Source organism: Oenanthe melanoleuca, chromosome 15, assembly GCF_029582105.1.
Source record: "Oenanthe melanoleuca isolate GR-GAL-2019-014 chromosome 15, OMel1.0, whole genome shotgun sequence".
Taxonomy (NCBI): Eukaryota; Metazoa; Chordata; class Aves; order Passeriformes; family Muscicapidae; genus Oenanthe; species Oenanthe melanoleuca.
In genome coordinates, this window is record NC_079349.1 from 10,242,261 (window position 1) to 10,269,695 (window position 27,435).

Genomic DNA, 27,435 nt, shown 5'->3' on the forward strand with positions numbered 1-27,435 from the left:
GAAAAGGCAAATGTATAAGGACTCTTGCCTCAGCAATTTCCCAGAGCTGTGCTCAGCCCAGCTGGCACAGCTCCAGTGCTCCCACAGCTCCTCTAGCTTCAAACCCACACGCTGAGGTTTGTCAGGGGAAGCGGTGGGACAATGTCAGTGACCTGAGCAGGGCAGCACAGCACCATGATGAGGTTACATGGGACAGTGACCATGGCTTTCAGAACTGGTTTCTGACACAGCTGCCCTGGACCTCTATAATGCACCTGCCGAGCTGCAAAACACAACTGGATGCCAATGGTGACAGAGCTGCAGCCCTCTGGAGCAGTAATTCCAAACGCTGCTCCCAGTGCTGGTACCACTGGGAATTTCAGGACAATACTTCCCTCACCATAGCACCCTCCAGCCAGACCTAAAACTGCTTTACCAAACATGAACTAGGCCTCACAATATCCTCACAAATCCAGGCTAAACTGCCCCCATTTTACAGATGGGGAAACTGAGGCACGGTAAGGTTTAGTGACTGGCCCAATGCTGCACAGCTAGTCAGGAACAGACTGTCTCCCACTTTGTACTCCTCAGGCACAAGACCCTTCTTGCACAGAAAGAAAGGAGCCCCTTCCCCAGTTAACCCTGTTTTGGTTTCAGGCAGCTGAAGAAGAGAAACCAAGGGCAAAGATCTGAGCTCCTTCCCCCATACCATCATATTAAGACTCACTTTTAACATCCTGGAAGTTGGGCTTTGGGAGAACGGCAGGTGATTTCAAATACAGCAGTTTACACGTTACAAAAAAAACAAAATTACACTTTTAGGTTACTCAAAGAAGAGGAAAAAAAACCAACAACCCAAACCTATTAACAGGCAGCTCACCTGCCTGTGCTAGGGAAAAAAAAATACAAGTCACGTTCCCTTGTCCATAGATTCCATCCCCTCCTAACCCACAACAAAAAGGAAATATTGAATGTTAGTTTGGCTTAATAAAGCGTTGAGATTACAGATGCAGTAAACCAGCACAACTGGCAAACTGCCTAGAACAGCACAGCTTGATATAAAAGTTGCTTTCTTAAAATCACTTCAAAATCAATTTCTGTATAAGAGGATTAAAAGTAAATTAGATATGAATTCAAAATCAGTGTAGAAATCTACAGTTCTTATCAAAGACAGGATACAGTATTCACTTTGATAGTAAAACTCCAAGTGTGTCACGCACACCTGACCCCCAGGACTTGTTATACCAGTAACAGTCAATATAAAAGGTTATTGCTGTAGCATCTCTCAGTAGAACATATTTAACAAGAGCACAGAAAAGGGAAACACCAAGGGGCTGATAGGTCTCATTAGCAAATTGGAAGAAGAAAGGATATAAATTTAGGAATTTTTTTTTTCCTGGCTTCTTAAACCCTTTCCTTCTCACCACTCTTGTGACAGATTCAGGCCTTGATAGATGGGAGAGTTTCAGACCAGATAAAACACACGCACGTCACTCTCGCTCATGACAGGGATGGATGAAAAAGGCTGCTCTAAGCTCTCTGCACCTTAACTAAAAGAAGGGTGATGCCTCTTCCTCTCTTCCAGGAGCAGTAGGTGAGGGGAGCAGATTCCCTGAGCTGGCCTGGGTGCCTGTGGAGCTGCCTGGCACAGCATGTCCCCACAGGAGAGCACAACAGTGCTGAGGGATGGTTGGGGCTTACCCCACCTCCTGCTCCAGTGTGCTGAGGAAAGGCATTGAGAAAGGGAGTAACAAACTAGGGAAAAAAGAAAAACACCCCACACAGTAATATCTTGATTCCTCTTAATTAAAAAAAGAGTAAGTGGTATTATCTCCTTACAGTGTAATGGAACTGGAGAGACCCTTGCAGGGTCTTGGCTGCTTGTGCTGATGCTCTAGTGTCAGCAAGTCACACACACTGTGTAACTCTGTGAGCAGAGCCAGGGTGGCACGGAGGTCACAGGGTGGCCTCGCTTTGCTGTCACTCACCCTGCACCCGTGCAGGCAAAAGCCTGAGAAGGAGGTGTCAAAGCAGAGAGGGTTGTGTTGTCTGCAAGTGTCACCATTTGCTCAGAGAGCTGACACAGGCTGAAATGTACTGGCAAAGCCTCCTGCTGCCAGGAGGGGGCTGGGAAAATCTCCCTGTTCGAGCCCTCGAGCTAAACTCAGCTGTCAGACACACACACAGACACACACACCATAATGAGGGATCTCAGCCTCTCTCTTCTGAGACACAGCAAGGGCGTTTCCAGTTTAATGGTCCATCTCATCTCTGGATCTACTGCCTCTCCATAGCAGCACTTCCCACCCCCCACCCCCCTCCTCCCCTGCCTGGTAAGATTTCCTAAATCACAGTAATGTTCAGAGAGACAGAACTGCCAAGGGGGTGGCAGAAAGATGCTTTAGCGCCCATCTATGGTGCCTCTAACAGAAGAGCTTGAGGAAGCAGTTCTGGCAGTAGGGCTTGTCGTTCTGCTCTTTGAAGGTTCCTTTGTTGAGCTGCTTGAGGCAGAAGGCACAGACAAAGTGTTCTGGGTGGAATTTCTTGCCCATAGCAGTGATGCAGCGTCCTGTGATGGGCTTCTGGCAGCCAGAGCAGAGCGAGCCGCGGCGCTCGTGGTAATGCACCTCGCAGTAGGGCTGCCCGTCGTGCTCGAAGAAGCTGCCATTGACAAACGGGGTGAAACATTCCTGCAGCAGGACAAAGCAAAGGACACAGGTTGTATGAGAAGCTGGGGTAGTGGGGAGAACCAGATCTACAAGCATCCTCTGTTCTATGGCACAATCCAACAGTGCTGTGGGCAGGTGAAGTGCTGCCTTTCAGCACTGTCCTGTTATCCAGAGCCCAACTCTGTCCATCAGGAAGAGTTTCCAAAAAAAGACTGAGAAATGGACAGACACAAGCAAGGGAATTAACCAGCTCACTCACCCAGCTGGCTTCACTTCTACAAAGAAAATACCATGGATGAGCTACCAGATGTGTCCAGCCAGGAAATAAGAGAATATTCCTGCCCTGAGATGGGAAACACTGCAGTACCTTCCCATTTTTTTTCCTCATTCTAGCTTCCCCACAAGGACAAGCAGAATAAAGGACCAACACAGACTTTCATGCAGCAGAATCCTGATGAGTATGGGACTGGTTCCAGCTGAGAAAATCAGGCACAATTAATCTTTATGAGTGACCTCTCCAGAATGGCTGGCATTAGGCAGGTACACTCTGAAACATTTCCACCAGACATTCATGGGTCACTGCTGGGAGAAACTGTTTGTTCTATAGTGTTAATGATGTTGAATAGATAAGGGGAAGAGGATACACCAGCTATGTGCTAATAAGTATAAGGGAGCTGCTCCCTCCCCCTCAGTGTCAAGCAGCTGAGGACACTTCACTGCAGAACTTGCAACAAAAGCAGCGACCATCCCCCCCACCAGACTGGGGACACTCCTTTCCTTGTAAAAGTCAAAAACTGAGGCAGCAGAGTAAGGGAAAGAGTGGAGGACACTGCCAGATTTACCAAATATATCAGCAACAAGACCCAGAGGAGCCAGTTTCCTGAATCCTGGTTTTTCTGTCCTCTTCCCCAGGGAGCACACTGAGTATCAAACACAGCTGACTCCCAGCATGTGGACAAGAGTCCAGCCAAGAGCATGCAGAGCCATGGGCAGCTGAACACTTGCAATACCAGGAGAATGCAGTTTGCCTGCAGCGAGTCCAAGACTTTACCAATGCTGACAGTTACTTCAGTAAACAGTCTCTCCCCAGTCAGCAGGACAGCTAAAAATTTTGCTCTGCTTTTGCAGAAACAGGAAGAGAATCACATCTTGTGGCCTGGAAGAAATCCATGCTGACCTCACTAATTCAGGCCGCAGCAGGGGAAAAGGAAAACAGAACTGCTTGATAAAGTCTCAATGTCTGGATGAAAAGACATAGCCCCCCCACCCCAGTCAGGCACATCTTCTGCCTCATTCTGCACAGCACTGCAGGAGCCACAGACAGTCCCAACAGGCTGGTGACCGTCTGCTCTGAGCATCACAACAGGAATCAGCAGCTTGTGGTTCTGGCTGCTTGATCTGGTTTCTGCCTTCTCTCCCACTTCTAGGAGTGGCTGATTTGGCTCATCTCTTGGGGACGGTAAGAGTTAATATTTGCAATGCTCTCTGAAAGAGTGTCAAGCATTTCATCTGCAGTATTCCTGTTTATTATGCCTGTTGTATGGAGCCTGCCACTATTTCACTGACTTGCATGTTTGTCTGAACAAGGTCACTTTCATTAGTTTTCATTGTCAGATGGGGCATGGGAGGAAGATCCTCAAAATCTGATTGCTGAGGCAAGTGCTCAGAGAGAAGCTTAGCTTATAATTATTTAAAGGTCACAGAAAATATCTCTCTTTATCTGTGAGCTGCTGCAGAAGCCCATAACTGCAGCTTGGAACAGAAAGAGCAAAGCAACTCAAAAGTTTACTATTAACAGACAGAGAACAAGAAGGTGTTTGGTTGCTGGCATGTTTTATGTTGTGGGGCTGGCTGCCATTCACTACCCCACAGACACCTTTCCCTGATATGGGACCAGATGCCTCAGGGTGGAAACAAGAGGAGTCACACAGCAGCAGCAAAGGACCTTGGGTTTCTTACCCGACAGACAAAGCACTCAGGGTGCCACAGGGTGTTCAAGGCAGAGATGTAGTTTTCCAGAATAGCCCGGGCACAGCCTCCACACTTGGGAGCAAACATATCAAAGTAGTCCTTGCGGCAATAGGCTTTGCCATCCTTCTCATGAAATCCTGCCAAAGGAGAGGAGAGGCAAAGGGATCAGCTCCCCATTTTGACCTGTGGCCACACAACCTGTGCAGGATAACCCACGTGGACAGATTATCCTTCCCCCTGCTAACACACACAGCAGCTAGAGCTGTTCCTTATTCTGTTCCCTTCCCATCCCAGCAGAGGCATGTTCTTCCTCCCCAGGGAGAAGCCATGATTACTGGCACCATCCTTCCCCCATAAACAGCTCCCTTGGAACTCCAGCAGTTCCCCTGTGATGCCTCAGGCTGTACCCCAGCAGCAGCTCTGCCTCATTCCCTCATCTGCAGTTCAGGGGGGAGATTGCTTTCCCCTTGCATAAACCAGCAATACCTTCAGGTCCAAAGAAAGCTCCACACTGAGCACAGAAAAAGTGTTCAGGGTGCCATGTCCTGTCCAAAGCCGTCACCACTTTCTGTTCAGAAGAAAACACAAAGTGCAGATCATGTAAATGATGGCTTCAGCTTGGAGGTGAGTAAAGGGGGCTGGAGAAAGGGGAGAACCACATGGATGTTGGTGCTGACAAGAGCAAGTATTAAAACAGACTGTCCTTTAGAGAGCAGTCAATTCGCCCCTGCCTCTGGCTCGTTCAGACTTTCCCACTGCACACTTTTTTTACCCTAAATGGATCTTAGGCACTGCTTCCTCCCTTTCACAGGGCCCCATCCAGTCCTCAGGACCAGCACTGGTGCCTGCTACCACAGGCTACCAACAACAAAAGCTGAGGAATCATTACCAGAATGACAGAGCAATGTGGGGTTCTGAAGGAACTTCAGCAAAGGTAAGAGGGACCAACTCCACTCACTAGTGTAAGAATTTGGCTGTGCCAAGTTGTTTCCCTTTCAAAGCAAGGACAAAACAAATACAGAAATCCCTGAACAAAATCTTCCACCCAGGATACATGGGTGAAGTGGAATTTTAACACCTAGGCCTGCAGCAACTTGCCAGCACCATGACTCCCCTGAGGAACTCACATCAAGGATGGGCCCGTTGCAGTAGTAGCAGCGAGGAGAGAAGAGGTTGTGATAGTCCTTCTCGCAGTAGGGCTGCCCATCCCGCTCAAAGAAGTTCCGAGAGCCGATCTCCTCCTGGCAGTGGGTGCAGACAAAGTGCTCAGGGTGCCAGGTTTTCCCCATGGCTGTAACCACCTGTTGGGAAGACAGATTATGGAGAAAAACTCTATCTCTCCCTGCCCTAGACCACATGACAAGATACCAGCTGGAGGTCAGTAAGAATGACAAGTTCTACTTCTCAAGTGAGCCCTGGACTGGGGTAGCATGAAAACTGAATTACCTATCATCTCAGGAGAGGGCAGTCCCTCAGGGGCAGGGTAGAGGTCACTGGAGGAGCTTACAGCGTACCTAGCCAGTGGATAAATAGAGTACTTCAGTTTCTCCAGCATCTCCAGTCTCTCCAGCCTCACGAAAAAGCCCTCCCCATTACTCCCAGCTGCAGCCCAAGGTTCAGCAATGAGGCAGCACCTTCAACTCACCTGCCCAGCAATAGGCTTCTTGCAGGCTCCACAGACACCTTTGGCAACTGTAGCTACACCCAGTTTATTCAGGTCAGACTGAAGACTTCCCAGCATGGTATCCAGCTGACTGCCAGGCTTGGAGGCTGTGGATGGAGGGGAGCTGCTCCCAGCTTTTCCCTGTGCCATGAACTGCAGGTAAGAGAAAACAAATACTGTAAGGTGAATGCTGCCATGCTTAACAGATAAATGCCTGCTGTTGCTGCCAATGACCCCTCTGCAGAGACAGACAGGAGTCAGCTACGCTCTTTGAAGAAGCTGGTGAGAGCCAAGATTAAGTACACACATGCAGACATGCAGAGAACCGAAATATGTAACAGCAGAGCTGTGAACTGAGGATCTGATTTTCTTTCACTGCACATCCAGCAGAAGTCACTAGCACATCCCAGGCACTCAGTACAGTGCTCTTGAAGCCTCTGCCAAAAGCCTCCCTTTACCTCATCAGTTCCTGGCCAGCTGACAAAGCAGGCGCCATCCAGAGGCCCCTTCTCCTTGACCTCTCTCCATTCCTTTGCTCTTGCTCTCAGTTGTCTTTCCTCTCCGATAGAGATGCTTTTCTCTTCCTCCTCTCACCTCCCTTTCAGCTAGAAAATCTTCTCCCTTTGCACCACCTTCTGCACATCTGCTTGTCAAGTCTCTCTCACTCTCAGGTGGTTCTCACCCCATGACTGAGCTAAGCTACTGGAAGCAGGAAGGACATAACTCCCTCCCAGATGGCTGCTGTTTACCTACAGAGAGGGCAGTGCATCCCAGCAGACAGGGCTGCCACGTGTATTGTAGTTGGAAATGTACTGCAGGGGGGAAGGGGAGTTGTACACTTTGTCTCAGAGGCACTTTCTGAAATACACACCACCACAGCACACACCACTTGGAAAGGCTTCCCAGAGGAGGGGAGAAATATTTTACTGAGGTTCATAACTTATAAACAAAGCATATGTTCTCCTTGGCCACCACAGCATCCTCTGCAGACAAACCCCAGCAAGGAAATAAAGATCATTTCAGCTGACTTGGTATTGCCACAGCTACTGTTAGGTTTAGAGACACACAAAGAAGTTGGGTTTAGAGCACGTTTTATTTTACTGAGAGTAAATTAAACAGACAGAATCTATGCCTATGAACAACCTACTAGCCTGCTGTCAGCATAGCCAATGGAGCAGGGACATGCTGCAGTACTCCAAGCCTCGGCAGACCCTGCCTTTCCAGCCACAGGAGGAGCTCTATTCCCTGTCCTGCAGCTGCTTGTCCTTGCAGTTGACCAGTTTACTCAATGACAAATCCTAGTTTCTGCTCATTTGTATAAACATTCTCATGACATACATGAATTTAGCTGCTTTTACACACACATCCACGCACTCCCCAGCCTTGCCTCACATGCAACGTGACTCCCAATGGATCCTAACACACAGCTTTTCCCCTCCTCTCTCCTCCCTTGGAGGAACCTCTCCTAGTCCAGCAGCACAGAGCAGCCCCATCACACCCCAGTGTCCTCAGCCTAAAACAAACTCTTCACCATATAACACACATTTGCTACCAAAAACTGTCACAGTGACTGTCTTCAAAGCACACACACAGTTGCAAGGATACTCTCGCAGAGGGAGACAACAGGGATTTGGAGACAAAGCCTGTCCAGAGCCCCAGGATAAAACCCAGGCTTCCTGCAGGGTACAGTGGGAGGAAAAGGCTGCACTGTGTGGGAAGAATCACAGCTTCTCTTGCTCTAGCCAGGGGTTATGGGCAGGCACAGATACCACACACAAGTGATAAATACCATCCAGGAGGAAAGGAGGTGAGATGAGATGAATTCAACACATAGCAACAGAGCACTTGACCCTTGTAGTGACCTGGAGGGATCACACACTCGTGCCAGTCACGGCTGACCCCAGAGCAGGCACAAATACCTGTGCACACCTCCATTTATAGCTGGCCTGGCCATCCAGCCCTCTTAACAGCTCACAAATGAGCCCCCACCTGAAGGAGGTTTGTTTCCACCTCCTGTACACAATGCATGCTGTTTGTAGGGGACACTCAGCATACCATCCTCATAAACTGATCATGCAAAGGCCCTTCAAATGCCCACCCCTCACCCATGAGATTTGCCATCACTCAAGTTCAGAAAGGAGCTCTACGAGTAGCAAACCATGCAATACTGGATATTATCCACATTAATGGTGCTGGGAGCTTCAGGAGCAGATCCCAGCACACTCATCAACCAGAAGAGCACACACCATGCTGAGGAAACAGAAAGGGGATCCTGCCTTGTCAGGGGCTGTGGGGCCCCGGGGTGCAGGAGCAGCCAACAGACTGGCACTGCGGATGAGGGGAGGAGCAGAGGTCGCCTGGAAGGTACAACAGGTCAAGATGCAGAGGTGTTTCCTTGCTCACTGCTTGACAGCTGCCTGTACACTAACACTGCACTGCACACACTAAGACTGCCACCACCCTGGAGCTACAGCCCTTCCCTGGCAGGAGATGCAGAAGCCAGGTCTTGACCATGCCATCTCCTTCCCCAAATCCACTCCTACAGTGGACACCTGCCTAAAAGGGAAAACACAGAGAGGATTGCTGAGCTGCAGGCTGTGTTTCAGAGTTACCTTTATAATCTCAGAAGGAAATAAGAGTCCCTGCTGCACAAAGTGGCTGTCAGGACACACAGGACCCACATATCCCAGCAAGTTATTGCACACACATGTACTGTGGAGTGCTACAGCTGGGATTATTGTCCACGAGTCCTCTCTCCCATCCAGCAGTTCATACCAACCTTTACCTGAACACTGTATCTACTGAGCTGTCAAATTACAAGCAGTAGTCGGATTGGAAAATACTGCTAAAAACAAAAACCAGAACAGAGAAGCCTGCCTGCATTTCTGGGAAGAAAGCTTCATCTTCAGTCTGACAGCCAACAGAGACAACTGCCTTGGTGCTAAGGGTCCAGGTCTGGGGAGAACAGGAATGTTTAGGGTCTTCATTAGGAGGGGTGCTCACAACAGAAACCTCATGATAATCGTTATCAGAAGCTTCCCACTGGAAGAGAGGCTGAGGAGCCAAGCTGAAGGAAGAGACTGGACTAGGAGCTGGGGTAGATGACACATAGGAAGGCTGAGGCGGGAGTGAGAGAAGTGGTGCAGGGCCAGAGGCTGGAGAAGGAGCAGCATTAGAAGGGACTATCTTTGCAGTTTCTTTGGAAGCCTGGAGCTGGGAAGAGGCTGGAACAGAGATTGCTCTCCTGGGGAGGAGCGGGGATTCTGGAGGAAAAACCACCTAGAAAGACATGAAGGAAGAAGAAAGGTGAATAAATCCAAAGAGGAACCAACAAGCACATCCTTTAACAGGAAGGCTGGCTGCTACCAGTACGTTTATCTAAGGGGAAAAAGCAGCAAGAAAGAGAAGGGAACTAGAAAAGGTGCTGCTCACTGTAGCTTAAGGAAGAGCACCGTCTTACCCATCCTCAGAAAGCCCTGCACAGGTGCAGCACTGGACAACACAAAGCACACCTCTGTGTCAAGTTTCCCAGTGCAGTTTTAAAAATAATCCCCACATGGATATCTGAGATGTGACATCAGCAGACTGCATCAACAGATAACATCAGCAGTCCCCTCAGATCCCACTCCAGTTCTTAAACATCCAGAACTAGGACCCTCTGCTGCTTTCCCTCTCAGGCTAGACAAGGTGAATAGAAAGAGTAAGTTCTTCATTTTGTATTATTTAAGATGCTCAGAAAGTCAACCTGGACCTCCACACAATGCTGTCTGGACAGAGGGACATGCTGGAATTTCCCAGTGCATGTGACCCCACTTTCTACCTTCTCTACTTGCTGTTTGCCACTCTGCTCCTCCCCCCGGGGCCTGGCAGTGACAATGACCCCCTCTGTCAGCCAGGCATCCTGGCTTTGCCATTCTTCCTGCTCCTGGGTATCGATGCCCAGTCTGTCCTGAAGTTCCTCAATCAAGCGATCTTGGGACTCAGTCTTGTGGAATATGGCAGGACCTAGTTTACGCCTTGGAGACAGGTCCCGAGACATTGGATGCACATTTGCAGTCTCTTTTGTCCTCTTGATTAAAGATTTAATCTAAATGACAAATGCAATAGTATCAGCAGAGAAGAGCAATGTCAGAGCAACACCCAAGATGCAACAGCACAAACTCAAAGACATTAGTGACAATTGTAAGCAGGAAGAGTGATGGCATTTATTCCACAATGCCAAAATTCCTCTTGGCACAGCCCAGAACAGTGACTCAGTGCAAGGAAAAACCCTGTAAGGATAATCACAGCAGCCAAAAATAACTGTCTAGAAAAGGAAGGGAAAGATTAACCAGCGGGAAGCCAAGATAGGAGGTGCAGCATGAGCACTCCACTGAGCATTACAGAAACCTCAGCATCACAAGGACACAGAGCTGCCTCCCTGTGCTTGCCCTTGACAGGCACAAGGCTCTTGGTCAGAGATATCTGGTGCACAAAGTGTACTTCCAGCATGGAAAGGAAGAACACTAACAGCTTCAGTTATGAGACCTAAAAAGGTAAGCAGAGCAGAGGAGCTGCCATCCCAATCAGTAGCATGAAACAGCCCTTTCAGCTTTTTGGAGGTCTCTGTGGACTGAGCCTTACCCCAGTTAATGAATAAAAGTGCATTTCACAAGGAAATCCCTACAAACTGCCATGTTCTGTGCTGCTGAACCACATACAGGAGAAACCACAAGATAAAGCCAGGGGTTGAGAAGCCCCGTGACATGCAGCTGTCAGTGACACCGCTCAGAGCTCGTGCTGTTAGTGGGGTGAACCCGGCACACTCACTGCACGCACACACTGTTAGTGTGCTGGCACAACAGTCCCGGCTAGGACTTGCCCTACTCCTACATTCACTCAGTGCCTGCCTGGCCTGACGCAGAAATCCTCTCAATGGCTGGTTTGGAGACACATGGCAGATCCCATTCAGCCTTGCCAAAGTTTTCAGGAGTTTTCAGAGTGACTGCAGAGCTTCTGAACTGCTCGTTTTCCTGGTCTCCTTTGGCCTTGTTCATGTTAGCAGTACCTGCTTTCCTAAGAGTTGTGTCTCTGCCCTGCCTCTTCTTGCCCAGATCAGGACAGTGGTGTGCCTTGGTTTCACGTGGCACTTCAGCCTTTAGTTCCTGTCCTTGCTTCACTACAAAGCCCAGCTGGTTTTTAGTGTCTGGGAAGACATCCCACCGATCCAGGGCAACAACAGAAGGTTCATTAACAGAATCCAAAACATTGTCATTCTTTGCATGTACCTCTGGCACATGTGCAGGCAGCTCCAGGGCCCACAGCTCATCTAAAGCTGTTTCTACATATCTGTCCTGGGAGGAAAGAGCTGAGCTGTCTGTCAGTGCTCCCTGCTGATGCAGCTCTTTGGGTATCTGCCCCTTCAAAGTATTTGAAATGGGTACACTTGAGATTTTGGGGTCAGTTCTCTGCTCCTTCTTAGTCTCTTCTGCCATGTCATACCCTAAGCCCCGTGCCTCCACATCAGCAGATCTACAGAGGAGCTTCACACTAGTAGCTGGTGCAGCCTGGGAAGTATTTTTGGAAGAGTCAGGCTTTCTGTTCAGCTGAACTAAGCCTGCAGAGGCCACCTGCTCCCCACGAGTAGCATAACCAGAGGAGCTCCGTGGAGGGGGCACAGGGACAGTTTGTACTAAATGAGGCACAGGTGGAGGGGCAGCAGGACGCCCTGACAAAGGCAGAATTGCAGTGCCACTGCTTTCCTCAATGCATGGATCTGCAGAGGAGACAGATGTTGGCACTGTCAAGTTCCCACTGTGACTTGCAGAAGGGTGTTTGGAATGGGACAGCACTGTTAAACTGTGAGGAGTGTTGCTGGAGCCTGCATTTGCTGAACTGGGAACCGGTTCTAGGGAAGATTCAGAAATCAGAGACATAGTGGAACTAGTCTGCAAAAAAAGAGATAGAAGGAATAAGGAGAGAAAAAGATAATGACATAAGCATAATGAGATAAGCATAAGAAAAAAAAGGCACAGAATTAAGCATCATAAGAATCCTTAAGAAGAATATACCCATATGACTTCCAAATCAAAAAGCTGTGTTGACACAAATCCTTACTTCCAAGAGTAAGGAAGAAAAATGAAACACCAAAGAGCAGAACCACTATGTCATTGTATAGATCTTCACGAGTTCTACAGCCACTGGGATCCTTTTCCTGGGCCCTCCTCCTCAATGACAGAGCAGTGTTCACCTGCAGCTGTGATGGGGGCATGGCATGGCCACTGCCACTGCTGGGAAGCCAGTTCCAAACCCAAGAGTGTCTCGACTGTGAATAAAGGTCACGTTAACTTACTCACAGACATGTAAATTTTATATTCCAAAGCTGCAAAAAATTCAATCAATGAATATAATAAAGCATGATATTTTCTTCTTGATACACTAATAAAATGCTCCAGTTGACTGAATTCATGGCAGTGAAAACAAAGCTTCGGGGCATCCACAGCAAGAGCAGATGACATGGGCTTTGTTCTATTCACATCACTAATCTCATCTTGGAAGTGACACACACTGAATCTATACAAGCCTGTCAGTCATTCCATGCCTTTATGAGCATTGCTTAGGTGGCAGATTACCCTATTCCCCTTAGGCCAAAATTTCCACACTGACATTGTAATAAAATCAGTATTAATTTTGATCCAAAAAACATTCTAAAAAGAGCAACTAATACAAAGGTTTTGGTTTTTCTTGACTTACAAATTATTTTGAAAACAGAAGTTCATTGGTCCCTCTTCCCCCACTTCCAGTGGTTCCTGACTAAACTCTAGGAGAAAAAGTGGTACTACTGCTTTTTCCTAGAAAGGGAGACTCAGAACAGCAACTTGGACAAGCTCACACAGCAGGTCAACCTAAGACCAAGACTCTGCCTTCTCAGTTTTAGAAATGTATCCACAAAGGATTTCCATCCAAATCCAAGGGCTATCAAGACCTGCTCTGACTCTTAGTCATATTTTCCAGAGAAGCCTAAAGAAGTCAGATGCCTGTGCTCTGAGGTAAAGTGGCACAGAACTTCCTAAGCCCCACATATGCTACCTCAGTCTCCACTTACCTTTCTGAGATAATTAACCAGAACATTCACAAAACATGTCAGTAAATGGAAGAATAATGACCTTCAGCTGACCTGAGCTCCTGCCATGCTGAGGGGCCAGGAGATGGTGCAAACACACACTTGCAAAGTCACACCAGTAATGCTACAAGGAGACTTCTCAGAAAGGAAAGAGCAATAGGAGGCCAAATTTCATTACAGATTGCTCTTCCTCTTGAGCAGCACAGCCAGGCTACTGTGACCAGAGTCACAGCTGAGAGGAAAATGACTAGCAAGTACATTAAAATGAGGGAATTTCTCAATACTGCCCTCTCCCTGTATTTTGTCTCAGCTGGGTACACCTGTAAATGTAACCTGGTTTGATGCTGTGATTCACACTTGGTTTCCAGACTACTGCAAATGAAGTCAGTCATTTTCAAGGCAAGAGTAGCATTTTGCTCAAACATCAGTATTTTCAACATACTGAAACCATACTAATTCCAAAATAAGAGTAATGGGTGAGCACTCAACAGTGATAGAACAGTTAACTACAAACATCCAGCAATGCAGTAAGCAGGCATCACATTACACAGAAATGGCAGAGGGTAAAAAAACAAGTGCATTAAGTAATCTCAGTGCTTGATGACCAATGAACCAGATAACCAAAATCAAATGGATTCTGTAAGCAAAAAGAAGGGGCAACAAATTAGGGTGAGGAAAATACGATACAAGAGTAATGTATTATCACCTTTTACTCTAGAGTACCACACAAACCTGGCCCTCCTACCCCCATCCACTGCAACTTCTACCAACTCCAACTAATTATGTTTCATTGGGGTTTCTTATCCTTTTTCTTGCAGTCACAGTACACAGGTCTGATACTCAAACAGCAGCCTTTCATACTCCACCTTCACAAGGACTGTCCTTGTCTCCTTATATTCTGACACTGGTACAGATTAGAATACATTTTTACAGCCAAGTTAACACCCCCAGCTGGCACAAACAGAAGAGGTATAACCAAACAAAAACGACTAAAGGGAAAATGAGGCAACCTGAAGGACAGGAAAAAGGTAAGTAACTTAAAAACAGCCAATGACATCATTAACAAAAGGGAAATGATCACAGGAGCCATGCTCCTTGTGCTACAGGAAGAACATTTAGGGACAGATGAGCTCAATGCATCACAAAAATACCAATGCTGTGCTTAATAAAGCCCAAATCTTAAAATCTTGCTGCTCAATTTGGTCTCTGAGGTTAAATAATAACTAAGCTAGGATGGCAGGTGGTATATTAGTAACAGCAGCTCATCTCTGTCATGCAGGTTTTACTGGAGATTCTAAAGCTGCTTCTCAAAGAGTGCAAAGTACTGGAATACCCACACTTTAAAAAGTCCTTCCTTCCCTGTATCTTGCCCAAGAAACCTATACTGGGCAAGGTCATTCTCAGTTGCCAAGAGCTCACCTGGGAGCAAAGGCTGGAACCACACCCTCAGCCTGTTTCCTGATAAAAGCAGCAGGGGCACAAGGCCACAGTGCTCAGCTCCACAGCACAAGGAAGGAGCAGGGCAGGGAATGCCAGAAGCGTAAGTGGGAGCTCCCTCCAGCTTCACAACACTGCAGTGTTTCAACCAGGCTGAACAGAGCTTGCGGCTATCCTGCACTATACCCTTTCTCAGCAGGAGAAAAAAGGCAACACTAAGGTGTCAATAGTTGCAATTGACTAACACACTACATTAAGTCTAGAGAAAACACTGAGGAACTCCCAGATTCTCACCGATTTAAGTGCATGTGCCAGGAATGGCAGACTGAATTCCATTCCTGCAAGCACAAAGCAAGTGAATCTTCTCAGAGCATGTGTGCTCAGTGCTGGGTTCTGAACACATACACTTGTCACAGCTCTGGGTATTGTACTCACCTCCATGGGACCCACCAGGCACAGACAGAACAGCAAACAGTAAAGCTGTCACTGCATGTTCTGACAAAACACTGCTCTCTCTCCTCACAAAACACTGCTCAGCTCTGGGTGCCCCACCTAATGTCAACTAGGAGGGGATGGAATTCAGCACAGGCAAGAAATCTCAAGCATCCAGCAAAATCTTCCATACAGGGATAAAACAGAGTTAGGAACTGATTTAGGATTAGAAAGCAGATAGGTATGTAAAAAAGGCAAACCTAACAAAGAGATTATCTAGTATATTTGCTTTCTCCACCTCTCTCAGAACAAATCCACGTCAATAGTTCAGTAAGACTATAAGCAAAGCCCCTGAAAGTAGAAAGTGAGAAAATATTTTTCATTTTGCTATGACTATGGGTAAATGAAATCTTATGAAAACAAACTCTACAGTTCATCATCTAGTGCAGGAATGGTAACATACCCATGAGTAAAAATAAAGTTATTCAAGTACATATGCTGACACTGAATAGTATCTGGTGTCCTTTGCCCCCACAAGAAGTTCAAGCTTAAATCCCTTTTTGAGGTGAGATATTTTGTTTTAAAATAAAACCTTTGAAATCTCCTTCTCTCTGATGTAAAGGCTTCAGTGCTCACACCACATGCCTGGAATATTCATTCTCCTTAGGGAAAGCAGATAAAGGTAAAAACACACCAGAGAGGAGAGTCATCCCACAGAACAGAAGGGCCTGGTCTCTGTCAGTAAGCAGAGTGGTGTCCTATGCCTCTCTCCTTCTCATTAAGTTGTAGCACAGCAAAATACTTCACTCTTAACTGAGCAGTAACAAAGCTCATTATCCATGGCAAACAGACAAACTGCAGAACTGAAGGAAAAACAGATTCCAGAACTGCCTTACCCTGCCAGTGATGAGAATTTATAGCACTCAAGGACACCTACAGCACTACCCAGAAAGCACAAATACACCACGAGAAGTTTATCAGAGCAAATGTGAGAGGTAAAGGAGGCATTCTGGAGACCAACAAAGGCCAGCAAATGTGGTTAACAGGCAAGAGAGACTGGAGTGGGCAGGGACAAGTTGAAGCACTGAGCTGTCATGACAGGGTACCTTAAAGTCAGAGAGAGATGCCATCAGCTCATCCAGTTCTCGTGTAGCTGAAGAAGCAGAAATTCGCGTCTGCTGCTGACTGGCAGTGACACGCTGGGGGCTGCTCACCTCGCCCTGGCTCACAGTGATTGCAGGCCTGGGCAGCAGGAAAAAATAAAATAAATTTTAAAAAGAGTGTGAGGGCACTCATAGACCGGAAGTCCCACTGTTCCTCCAAGTAAGCAGAGTATGAGGAGTTTGATCAGCACAGCCCAACCTGGCCCAGCTTCCCTAACACGTGCAGACCCTGCCTCACGTGTGCACACACTTCCCATCCGCTAAAGAAACACATGATGCCTGAACATGCATTTTGTCAGACAGGGGTATTTGTGGTCAGCTGTAAATCAGAGCTTGAACAGTCCATCTCTTACAGATAATTTATGCATTTTTCCATCCAGAAGCAGATTAAAAAGCACCAGTATCTTCATGCACCCGCCTGACTTCTGACCCTTTAGACAAAGCTCATCTTCCATCTGTAGCAGCTGCCCCTACACTAGAGTCACCATTCCCCCAAGAGCCCATTCCACCCCACCCAAGCCTGCAAGAACCAAACCATTACTCACACTGGACTTGGCACGGAGCTCTCCAGCTCATCCAGCAGGCTCTCCACACTGGGGCGCACGTCTTCGATCCCACGGGCACCATTTCGCTTTGGCTTTTCTTTGGTCGGGGGTGCGGCCTTCCCTCCCCCTGAGCTGCTGCTCTCTGGGACAACATAGTGAGGGCCAGCCACGCTGGGCAGTGATGGGCTTCTGCCAGCTTCATCTGAAGGAAGGCAAGCAAAAAAGAGCCATTCAGAGCCCCATTCCACACACACACGCTCATCACAGACAAGTACAAAACATTGTCCAGACATCTTGTGGAACATCCATTTTCGAGGATATTAAAAGCTTAACAGTGCAAGGGACTGAGCAACCTAAACTAACTTTGAAACTTTAGTGAGATGCAGTTTTGAAGTTGGCCTTACTTTGAGCAGGGTGCTGCAGCTCACACCTCAAGAGATCTCACCCTTACTAAATCAATCTTTGATTAAGGGCTGGAGGGGTCTCCCTCACTAAGGATGTTGGAAAGAAAAAGCAAGTTACTATTCTGAGAATAAAATTATCCACTTATTCAAAATATCTTCCTATTCCTTACCTGCTGTGAAGCCAGTGGCAGGAGTATGTTGAACAGCATTCAGTTCCAGAAGGAGTCTGTCCAGTTCTGAGAGGTTGCTGCCCAGAGAGGAGCTGGTCATTGTGGGAGATGGTTCTGCAGACTTCTGCTTGTTTGGGAAACTGAAGATAAAAGTGAAATGTGAAACTTCTGCATCAAGATATAGGATAAGGATGGAGGGAAACTCATAAGGTTTCTGAAGTTTACACATGTGCTGTGGTCTTTTCAGGCTGATGCTTTTAGCTCTAGGGGTAAAGGAGACACGTGCTTTGTGACACGACTAAACACAGCCACTACTATTCTTGTAAATTACCAAAATACCGTTGATGGACAGGGCCTCTGATTTTAGGACTATGTGCTGCCCAGCCCTGTAGGAAAGAGTTAAGTGTCTGTAGATCCAAAATGCACAGAGCAGCAGCAGAACCATTAGCTCACATATGGGAAAATTACTTGTTTCTGCTGACACCACATCAAGCAGCACCATCCTCCTCCCTGAGTGTGGGAATGCAGAGCTAGCACAGACTGGCGAGAGAGGCAAAGCACAAACCTCAGGTTAGTAGAAGAAAGTGAAAAGCAGTTAGGATATGTCATAACCTCTTGCAACACTCAAGGTCTCCCCAAGTCCTCACACCTTTAATCTGGGGAATTCTAATCAATTTATAAGAAAGTAACTTGATATTATTTTCTACTGTGTTAAATACACTTGCATGTATAAAGCACTGGCTATAATTACTGCTAGTCTTATATGGGTGATATCATGTACCACACAGAATTGCAAACTGTTTCAAAGCAGAACTTCACAATGCAATTATTTTTATAGCAGTTACACTGTAGTAACAGTCTTTCCATTGTCAATGGCAGGAACATTTTTTTCTCCTGGTTTTATAAATGAAGAAATAACTTTTCATGTTCTAGAGGGTCTTATTTTATCAAAAAGATACTTTCCAATTCCAAAATGGGAACTCCTGCCTTGTGCACAGGACAACATTGTGCTCAAAAAGTTAGTATTTAGCAGGTTTAGGACTCTTACACCTGTAACACCAGTGACAATTATGAATTCCATATGGGAATTATCCTTCTCTTCAGGCTGAAAAACAAAACCCACAACTGCAATCTGAGGAGAACATTCTCACACTGAACCAACACACCAGACACAATTCACACCAGAACCAAGCCATGTCAGACTCTTGCTCAAGAGGACTTATGGCTCTAATTACCTTCATTTCATACTAATTGCATGTAGTCATCTGCAAAAAATTCCAATTACCGTATCCATTGGGCCATCTCTGGTTAGGCTGCCCAGAGAGGAGCTGAGCTCTACCCAGAATTAGTTCTGGCTGGAAACAACTTCCTGCTCAGCAGAAAGAGCTGGCATGGTTCAATTATGACTCCAAAGAAACACAGTCTCTAAAGCGTAAAAAGGTACCTAGGATGAATTTCTGACAGCCTCTGCATCACTCATCCCTATGCCAGCAAAAAGGTCTGTCCTACTGTGCAGGCTACTCCTCCAACCTCTGAGAGTGAGAGCAGGTGCCTTTGAAAGTGCAAACCTGTTATCTATCGATCACCTACTGACATGGAAGTTTTAAGAAGTCTGAATTCACCTGAAAACTCAAGTCTCAGTACTTGTGGCTTGGAGGGATGTGCAGAGTTCCCAGGGAAAAATAACCCAAAGGCCATCCACCTCCTGAAGAACTTTTGTGCTGTTTAAGAAGCGGGTGGATTTGTGTCTGGATCATATCCTTCACAACACAATCCAGATCCTGCTGTGTCTGATGGATCCTTAACCTCCTGCAGCTGAGCAAGCGGAAGGGCCAGGTCAAAGTTTGAAGTGAGTATGAAAGTTACAGTGGCATGTTAGAAAAGAGGCAATCAAAACTGACACAAAGCAATGTAACACACATGAGGAACAGCGTTTGCTTCCACTTATACAAGGCAGCTTGACCCTCAGCAGGCTCAAGTTGTAAGTCAGGCTTGTCTCTTGAAAGGGACAGGATACCTGTAGACGTGTTCCTCTTCACTGGCACGGGGAGTAGGAGAGCTGAGCCCGTCTCTAGGAACAGGGGCACTGGAGCTTTTGGCACTAGAGCTGTATATAGGAGACTGGGATTGAGGCTGTGGAAACAAGATTTGCATTGGAAACAGAATACAAAACAAATGTGTACACTACTGCATTGCAAACTCATGCATTGACAGGGCAGATCAAAAAAATCTGCTCTTTAGTCAAGCCAGCCTCTATCAGGTGAGCTGCACCAGGAACAACAGTTTTCCCCTTACTTCAGGCCTGCTTATGAGTCACAGCTTTGTACTGGAAACCCCCAGTCTGCCTTCCACAGGCTCAAGACAGATGACTAACACTAATCTCATCACACCACCATTTTGTCAGCACAATGACAATGGCTTTCAAATTCTTTTCTGCCATTTGTTCCAACCAGTTAGTTCTAATAAAAACTCCCACCTCCCCCCATTTCCCTGCTCACAGCCAAATTCCTTCTCACTTCTCCCTATTCCCCTCCTCATTTCCCGAGAGATCCTGCACCCACAAAACAAGCACCCTCCCACCACACACACCCCTCACCTGCTGCTGGCCGTATCTGGGTGTGTTGGTTTGCCACTGGTCTGTGGGGTCGATCACGGTGCCATTCAGGGCCTCGTTGGATGGTGGCGGGGGCACCGGGGGTGGCACAGCAATCTCCTGGTATGTGTGGTTTCCAGTTGGGTAGGAGTAGGGAGTTTCCTCCGTGAGAAATACTGGTCGTTTGGAGATATGCGAGGTGGTGGATTCCAGGTCTGCCAGTAAAGCATCTGCAGGAAAGTAAAAAATCTCTCAACAGAATGGTAAAAACCTGGACTATAGCTTTCTCTCTTTCTTCTCATTCAATGTATCTGTATCAAAAGGTTTTTCTGGGAGTACTTTTTTTTTCTAGAGTAATCTACCAAATGCCCTGAAAAACACTACTCCTGCTCAGGAATGAATGAGTTAATCAAAGAAAACACCAAGATGTAACAAAGCAGCCAGAAAAGCTGTGTCAGCCTCAGATTTTTGCCTTAACTGGAAAAACACCCAACAGCAGGAACCCGTAGTCTCACTGCACCCTGCAGAAGTGCAACCTAGGCAAGCCTGTCCAGAGACCTACTCCAACAGGATATTGACACACACTAATTACAGGCCCCACATCATCACAGAGTCATTTACTGTGGCCGCAGGCACTGCTTTTTGCAGGAAACAATCTCAGGAGGTGTTTTCTCCAAAGTCCAAGGTAGTAGAAGAAGCATAAAATGTTCAGATCAATCCATCAGTGCAGGAGGATGTATTTCAGTTCTAATGAAAATCCCTCTCAGTACATCACACAAACAGTTAACAAGTTTCCACAGGCTGCCAGGTAAATGCCATTTCTTTTGGAAACAATTCTTAACTAGATGGGTGGAGACCGCTCACAAATTCCTCAAGAGAAGGAAAACTTCCACCAGCTAGAAATCCTGTCACTCATGCCAGGCAGAGGACCCACATCACACAGTTTGCACTTCTCAAAAATCTTACAGTCCCGTCAGAGATTAGGTATAAAAAGGCATTCCCAGCTTTCTGGGTTTCTCCCTGCAAATGTATCCTCTGCCCATTCCCAACCCTGCACTCCTCTGGAGCGACTCAAAGGCAAATCCTGTCCTGTTGGACCTCCCAACCCGTGTGCCCACCCTGCAGAGCCCATTGCAGTCCCTGCGGGGGGAACTTCAGTGAACGCCTGCAGGTCTGTGCTGGCTCCATTTCCAAAGAAAGCCTCCCTGGCCACGTGCCCAGATTTCCACTGGGGCAGCAGCACCATGGTACACCTCTGCAAGGCTGCTAGAGAGGAGTCAGTTCACTGGAGACATCGGTGCTCTCCATGTAACAGTGCCTGGATACACCTGGCAGGTCCCTCTGGAGATGTGGAATTCAGCCAGAAAACAGAAACACACCTTCAGCAGAATTAGGAGGGGACGCTCTGTGAACCTCCCTGGATCTCCCTTCGCCCTGTGCTGTCCTCAGAGCCTCAACAGGCCCCTTCTCCCACACACAGCAGGTACTTGACACTCAGGTTTGGGGCACAGGGCTCAGCCTGAGTGTGGCCACCCTGCAGTGTCCCCCAGCAGGTCACAAGGAGCTGGAGCTTTCTGGTGGCACCAGAATAGCAACCCAGCAACTGCTTGCACTAATGGCTGCCCACAGCTCTCCGGGCAGCACCTGCCAACCCCGAGCCACTTCCTGAGCACAGCACTCCACAGCAGCCAATGCACTTAGCAAGCCTTCAAGAAAATATATTAGAAGAGAACATTATTACTGCATTTCAAGGTGAGGAACATGCCACTTTTATATTCACTCTTTTCAAAATCCAAAGCATCACAAAAAAGAAAATAAGCAGTTCTGCACGCAGAGAGCAGAATACAGCCATTAGCAAATTAAATACAGTGTTTAATTATTTCTATATAGCTTTCATTTAGTTAAAAAGATGCACCAAACCATTAAAGTCACAGAATCTATCTTCCTAAAGGGACCAAAATATTCCATAAGCAGATTCTCTAAAGGGAGACAAATATTCTGCAGCTGGGGGAAAATTAACTGTATCTTCTTTTCAAGCGGAAGACCAGCTGGTGGATTCCAGAGTGAAAGGCACATACCTCCAGGGAACTGCCGATGGACCGCAATTCCTGCAGTCAGGCAGGTCCTGTGACTGGAGGTTTCACGCACACAAGCTCCCAGAGAAGGGCTTACCGAGAAGGAGTGGTTTTTGCTTCTCCCCTCCAATGACAAAGGCAAATCAAACTCCACCAGGAAGTGAAAATCCCGTGAGGGTGTTGGGCTCCTACAGCCCTGCAGAGGGGATGAAAACCATTTTTCCACCCTCCACCTCCAGCCCCGAGTGCAGGACCGGCAGCTGTAACCACGTCCTCAGAAACTGCCCTGCTCGGCTCCTCTCTGCGCTGTGATCTATGGGACGGACACCCACGGCCTTTTGCTGATGGCACAGACCGAGCTCGGCTACATACTCCAGGTTTACTTTTACAGCTCTGCGGAAGAAGGGAGGTCTGGAAATACCAGGAGCACTGAGCCCCACGGCTGTGAAGGAGTTAAAATTAATGATTAACCTCTCCCATGCCCTCCCCCTTCCTGACTTGAGCAAACAAGGCAGAGCCGAGGAACGGAAAGCTGAGGGAGGAGAGAAGAAGGAGAGAAGTCACTCGGTTACTCAAACTAAACTCCAACTTTACAACTGATATCGAAGCAGCTGCACGAAGGCATCACCCCGAGCCGGAGGGACAGGAAAGGCGCTCACACCCCGCTTTCCCCATGCGAAAGGACTTCTTGTGCTCGCTCGCCCCCAAGTCCTGCAATCCCCTGTCCTCCCTTCCTGCGCCCCCGCCGCTCCGAGCTCACAGCCACCACAGAGGGAAGCTTTCCCCATCCGCGTCCCTCCCCGCTGCTGTTCCCGGATCCACCCATCAGCAACCACAGCTCCCTCAAACTGAAAAGCTGGAATGGGAAATCGCGCCCGTTTAAAGGGCCCGGCAGCAGCACACGTCCCTGGTGAGGGCAGGGTGAGAGTGGCACTGGCACCGTCCTACCCACGGACATCACCGTGCCAGAGGAAAGCGACTCCCCAGGCCACAAGCACGGGATGCAGGTCCCTCCTTTGGAGATCAGCCCAAGAGCGTGACTTGAGGCTATTATTCAAAACCCAACCAAAAATTAACCAAAGGGATTAACATTTTGTTTTCCATGAAGCAGTTCATCCCACGAGGTCCCAAGGCACCGTGCATTCATTCAGGATTTGTGCAACTACCAGAAGACAATGTGAGATAAGAGATGAAGGGAAAGAAGGGAGATTTATTAATGGGAAAAACTGCATTGCTCTCTCTCTTGCAAAGGGACCTGCATCTGTAACCTGATGAACTGTGACAGGGATGCTGTGCCTTGTGCAATGCTGCACCTCTCGTCACAGCACTGAGTTCAATACAGTGGCCGCTCCTTAAACGGAATATTAAATGCTTAAATAGAAATATTAAAGTCTCGATCTATTTACTGGGTAATGAAGTGTTCCTGCCCAAGGTGACTCCTGAGGGACAGCGCTGCAGGACGTGTGAATCAGCCAGTCAGTCCCCACAACCCTTAGGAAGCAGCTGACTGGGCCACCGCAAGGCAGTGCCCTCGGCACCATCCATCAGAGGGCACCACCAACAGCCTCACAGGCACAGAGCCACGAAACCCGAGCAGTGCCCAGCTCGGCAGTGCATTCCCAGGGCCGGGAACCTGTCCCTGTCTGAGGCACACAGAAATCTCGGCGGTGCCACGTGTGCTGCCCCTCCCCACGGGGACGCATCTTCACAGCAGCTACCGCCCAGCGCTCCGGAAACAGCCACACACACTGACCTCAGCACAGCCCCAAATACGCTCTGGAACAGCACAGACACAGCTCCAGGAGAGAGAACCTCCCAAGGATGAGGATCGTAGATTTAGTTTTCCCTAGAGAATACATTTAACCATTTTGTAGCAGTAAAGTAAACCAGACAGAGTTATAATGGAACTTCAAGCTACTGCTCCTTCCCAGAATCACCCCTCTCACTACAAGAAGCCACCAACACAAACCACAGACAAAATGTTAACTCACAGACATGTGCACAGAGCAGAATCACTCCAGTTTCCAGACTCAGTAGGGCTCAGCTATGCATGGGCTGTCCATGTAGAAATCTGTAGTTTCCACTCTATTAGCAGGGTGCTGCTCAGGAGGGTGCAAAAGGGAAATCTGCTAAAACACCACCAACCTGCACACTCCTGCTCATCATGGCTACTCTGGAGCAGTTACACAGCCAATAAAACCCAACCTCACTCAGCACCTCAGCATGTGCACAGCTGGTCCTCCTTGGGCTCAGATAACCTGGCCAATCACCTAGTAAAGCTGTGTGAAAACATGGAACAGAAGGACAGGGTCATCCTCCCTCCACTGGGCAACCCAAAAATTACAGATTCGACTGAAATCACATTTAGGCCTGAGGGCTACTCAAACCACATCCTCTCCAGTATGGGAGGACATAGCTGTTTGCATTCAGAGGGGTTTTCTACACAGATTTTCCTGTGGAGGAGGGACAGTTTGATAGCACATTTGAACCTTTACCATTACAAGGCACTCCAAGACACCTGGAGGTCCAGGGACATTAGTTTGCTCCTCTCTCCTCCATTTTGCCAAATATCATTACTAACTATGAGGTCCTTGGGATTCTGGTCTACAAATCCTCCACACCACTCTGCACATTAGCTAGACATGTAAAAGTGGCCGTTTAATACCAACTGCATTGCTCCAAGGTAATTCTCAGCAACTGCCAAAGCTCTGCTGGTCATTTCAACAGCTCAGACCAAGAACTCTCACACTGACATCCAACACATCAAACCACTCAGAAAATATCCCTTCTGCCACCAAAGCAGCAAGATGGAAGAGCAGGACAAATCCTTAGGCTAAGCCCCATGTACCAGCTCAAGCTGCAGTGAAAAGAGCAAGTTGTGTGGTGCACATTCCTGTGCTATCTCCCTAGCCCACAGCCCCAGCATTCCAGGGGCTCCCAGGCAGCTCCTCCGGTACTGCTGCGTGTCAGCACTCGCTGGGGCAGAGGCAGCACCCTGCAGCAGCATCGCCTCTCTGCAGCCAGGGGCACATTCTTCAGCTTCCCACAGCCCAGCTCTGTGTGACAGAGCACTAACACTGGCCTAAGGACCTCTGCACTGCTCTACAGCCTGCACCAGCAACGGGTAACACTAGGGCCCCTTTGTACTGATGCACACACCGGCACCCCTTTCTAGGAATCTGAGCTGCACTCAGCCCCCTTAAATAGGCACAGTGAAGTTACTAAAAAGAAAAGTATATATTTATATATATATAGGTATCTTCCCATGCATATCAAAGCATATTCTGTTCACTTCCCCTTTCCCGTGCATCTCAAAAATGCTCTTGGATTAAGGTGACACACATCATGGACAAGTTCTGAAAAATCCTATATGACTAGGCATAGCCAAATTCACATTTGCCAACTGACATCAAGCAGCTATTCAATGCTAATTTTTCCTCAAGCAGTAAATAATTTTCCACAATTCATAAGCAGTTTAGAATTTATCTTTTTTTAAATGAGGCGATTTAGAGAAATCTAAATTTACTTTCCTCTGGAGAAAGAATTTCCATATGCAGTTCATCTCTCTCAACAACTGAGGATTATTAAGCCATGCTGACACAGCAAATCACAGCATTATCAGTATAGTGAGTAGATCAAAAGGATGGTGGTCAATTTTCTTCCACATCTCATCTACTGCTGGGGAGGAAATGGAAGCATAACTGAAGCAATGCCTCAGATATCAGCCTCTCATTTTCAACAGATGAAAGCCACATCTGCACATGTATCAAACCACAGGCTGCCTGTAGCTCTGCTTCTTGTATGGGACATCTGGAAAGTGAGTAGCACTGGGGACAGGATTCCTCACGCAGCCAGCACACAGAGCAAATGCATTCAGCCACAGAGTCAGTCCCATCTCCCCCAGCATCTCTGGTGCCACATGTCCCTGACAGCCCAGACAGCACACTGGGGAATCAGGATGAGATGTCTGAGCACAAAATAGGGAATTTCCTCTGCTGCAGCTGCACAGAACAGTTATCTGCACTATTCTCCCCCTGCCTCTATTTACTCAAATATATAGAACTGTTGCAAGTTTTACTGGTTTAGGCAGCAGAGGATTCCTAGAGGACTGGCAAATAGAAATAAAAATAAGGGCAGCTCTCAGTGAGGACATGGACTTTATATGCTAATTGTGTCTCACTCAGCATCAGATGAACTGCAGACCTCTCATTAGCAGAATCACATACCATGCTCCAGTTCTTTTTTCTTAATACCTGCAAGATGCTGAATTCAAATTCTTGATTTTTGCTGTCCCCTAAGAGAATGAGGGGAAGGGAATTGCATCTCCAGAACTGAAGTTGGAGCTTACAGCATCATCTGAGCCACCTCCTTGCAAAATCCCTGAATGCAAACTTAAATAGTCTCATTAGGTTCAAATAAGTCTCCTCCCCCCACCTCCAGGAGTAAATGCAGCTCCAGCTCACATATAGGGAGACAGCTCAAGGCAGTAACCCAATCCCTGGCACGACAGTTTTACGTTGTGAGTAACTGCAGAGGAATGGGGAGCCTGGGTATATTTATCCTATTAAATGGCCTTTCAAAAGAAATACTTGCAGTGCTCTACAAGACCTGCACTAAGAAGACTTGCTGAAGCCTTGCTAGGACTTCTCACTGCCCTGGAGTTTGACTGCAGAAGGTGTGGGGAGCCCCAGAGCGATGGCAGGAATTCCCATATTGATTTTTCTCAGCAAAATGGGAGAGCCTTATCAGAAATAGGAAAATCATGAGCAGGTAAAGGCGGGCATTGACTTTGAGGTAAAAGATATTTATTAACAGTTTCTTAAGGCATTATATTCTAATCAATGCTTTTAAATGCAAAAATCTCAGAGACTACAAAAGCAATAAAATACAAAGACTACATTCAAAATGAGGCCTTAAAAATTCAAGTGCAATTAGATTCTCTTAAAATCCTCAAGTTCTCCAGTTCACATATATAGAAAGCACAAAAAATAGCTTGGCTTACTGTGTAAAACATTTTGAGGAGATGACATTTAAGTTTTCTAAAATTTAACCAATATGTCAAGAAGGTGGTTAGAACACAGGACACATAAAAGCTCTCAGCTTTCTCATGAAGTAGGGGCAGATTGTTATTTAAGGTACACAAAAGTTCAAGGCACAAAAGAGAAGTCATTTTACAGACCTAAAAACTGCTGGAGTATCAGGAAAGAGCAACCACTGGGATTTTTAATTCAC

General features: G+C 47.3%; 1 protein-coding gene across 3 annotated transcripts in view; it reads right to left on the reverse strand.

The window, feature by feature from the left end:
• Window positions 1–917: 917 nt before the first annotated feature.
• PXN (paxillin) overlaps window positions 918–27,435 on the reverse strand; it is a 45,800-nt gene continuing 19,282 nt past the window's right edge. For all 3 annotated transcript variants that reach the window (XM_056504225.1, XM_056504226.1, XM_056504224.1), the window contains exons 2-11: window positions 20,132–20,358; window positions 19,553–19,668; window positions 17,536–17,675; window positions 16,962–17,163; window positions 16,360–16,495; window positions 6,265–6,435; window positions 5,747–5,920; window positions 5,106–5,187; window positions 4,608–4,756; window positions 918–2,669 (exon numbers count right to left, since the gene is read on the reverse strand). In XM_056504225.1, coding sequence (XP_056360200.1) covers window positions 2,403–2,669; window positions 4,608–4,756; window positions 5,106–5,187; window positions 5,747–5,920; window positions 6,265–6,435; window positions 16,360–16,495; window positions 16,962–17,163; window positions 17,536–17,675; window positions 19,553–19,668; window positions 20,132–20,358 — 1,664 coding nt within the window. In that variant the 3' untranslated portion in view covers window positions 918–2,402. The remainder of the gene's footprint in view (window positions 2,670–4,607; window positions 4,757–5,105; window positions 5,188–5,746; window positions 5,921–6,264; window positions 6,436–16,359; window positions 16,496–16,961; window positions 17,164–17,535; window positions 17,676–19,552; window positions 19,669–20,131; window positions 20,359–27,435) is intronic.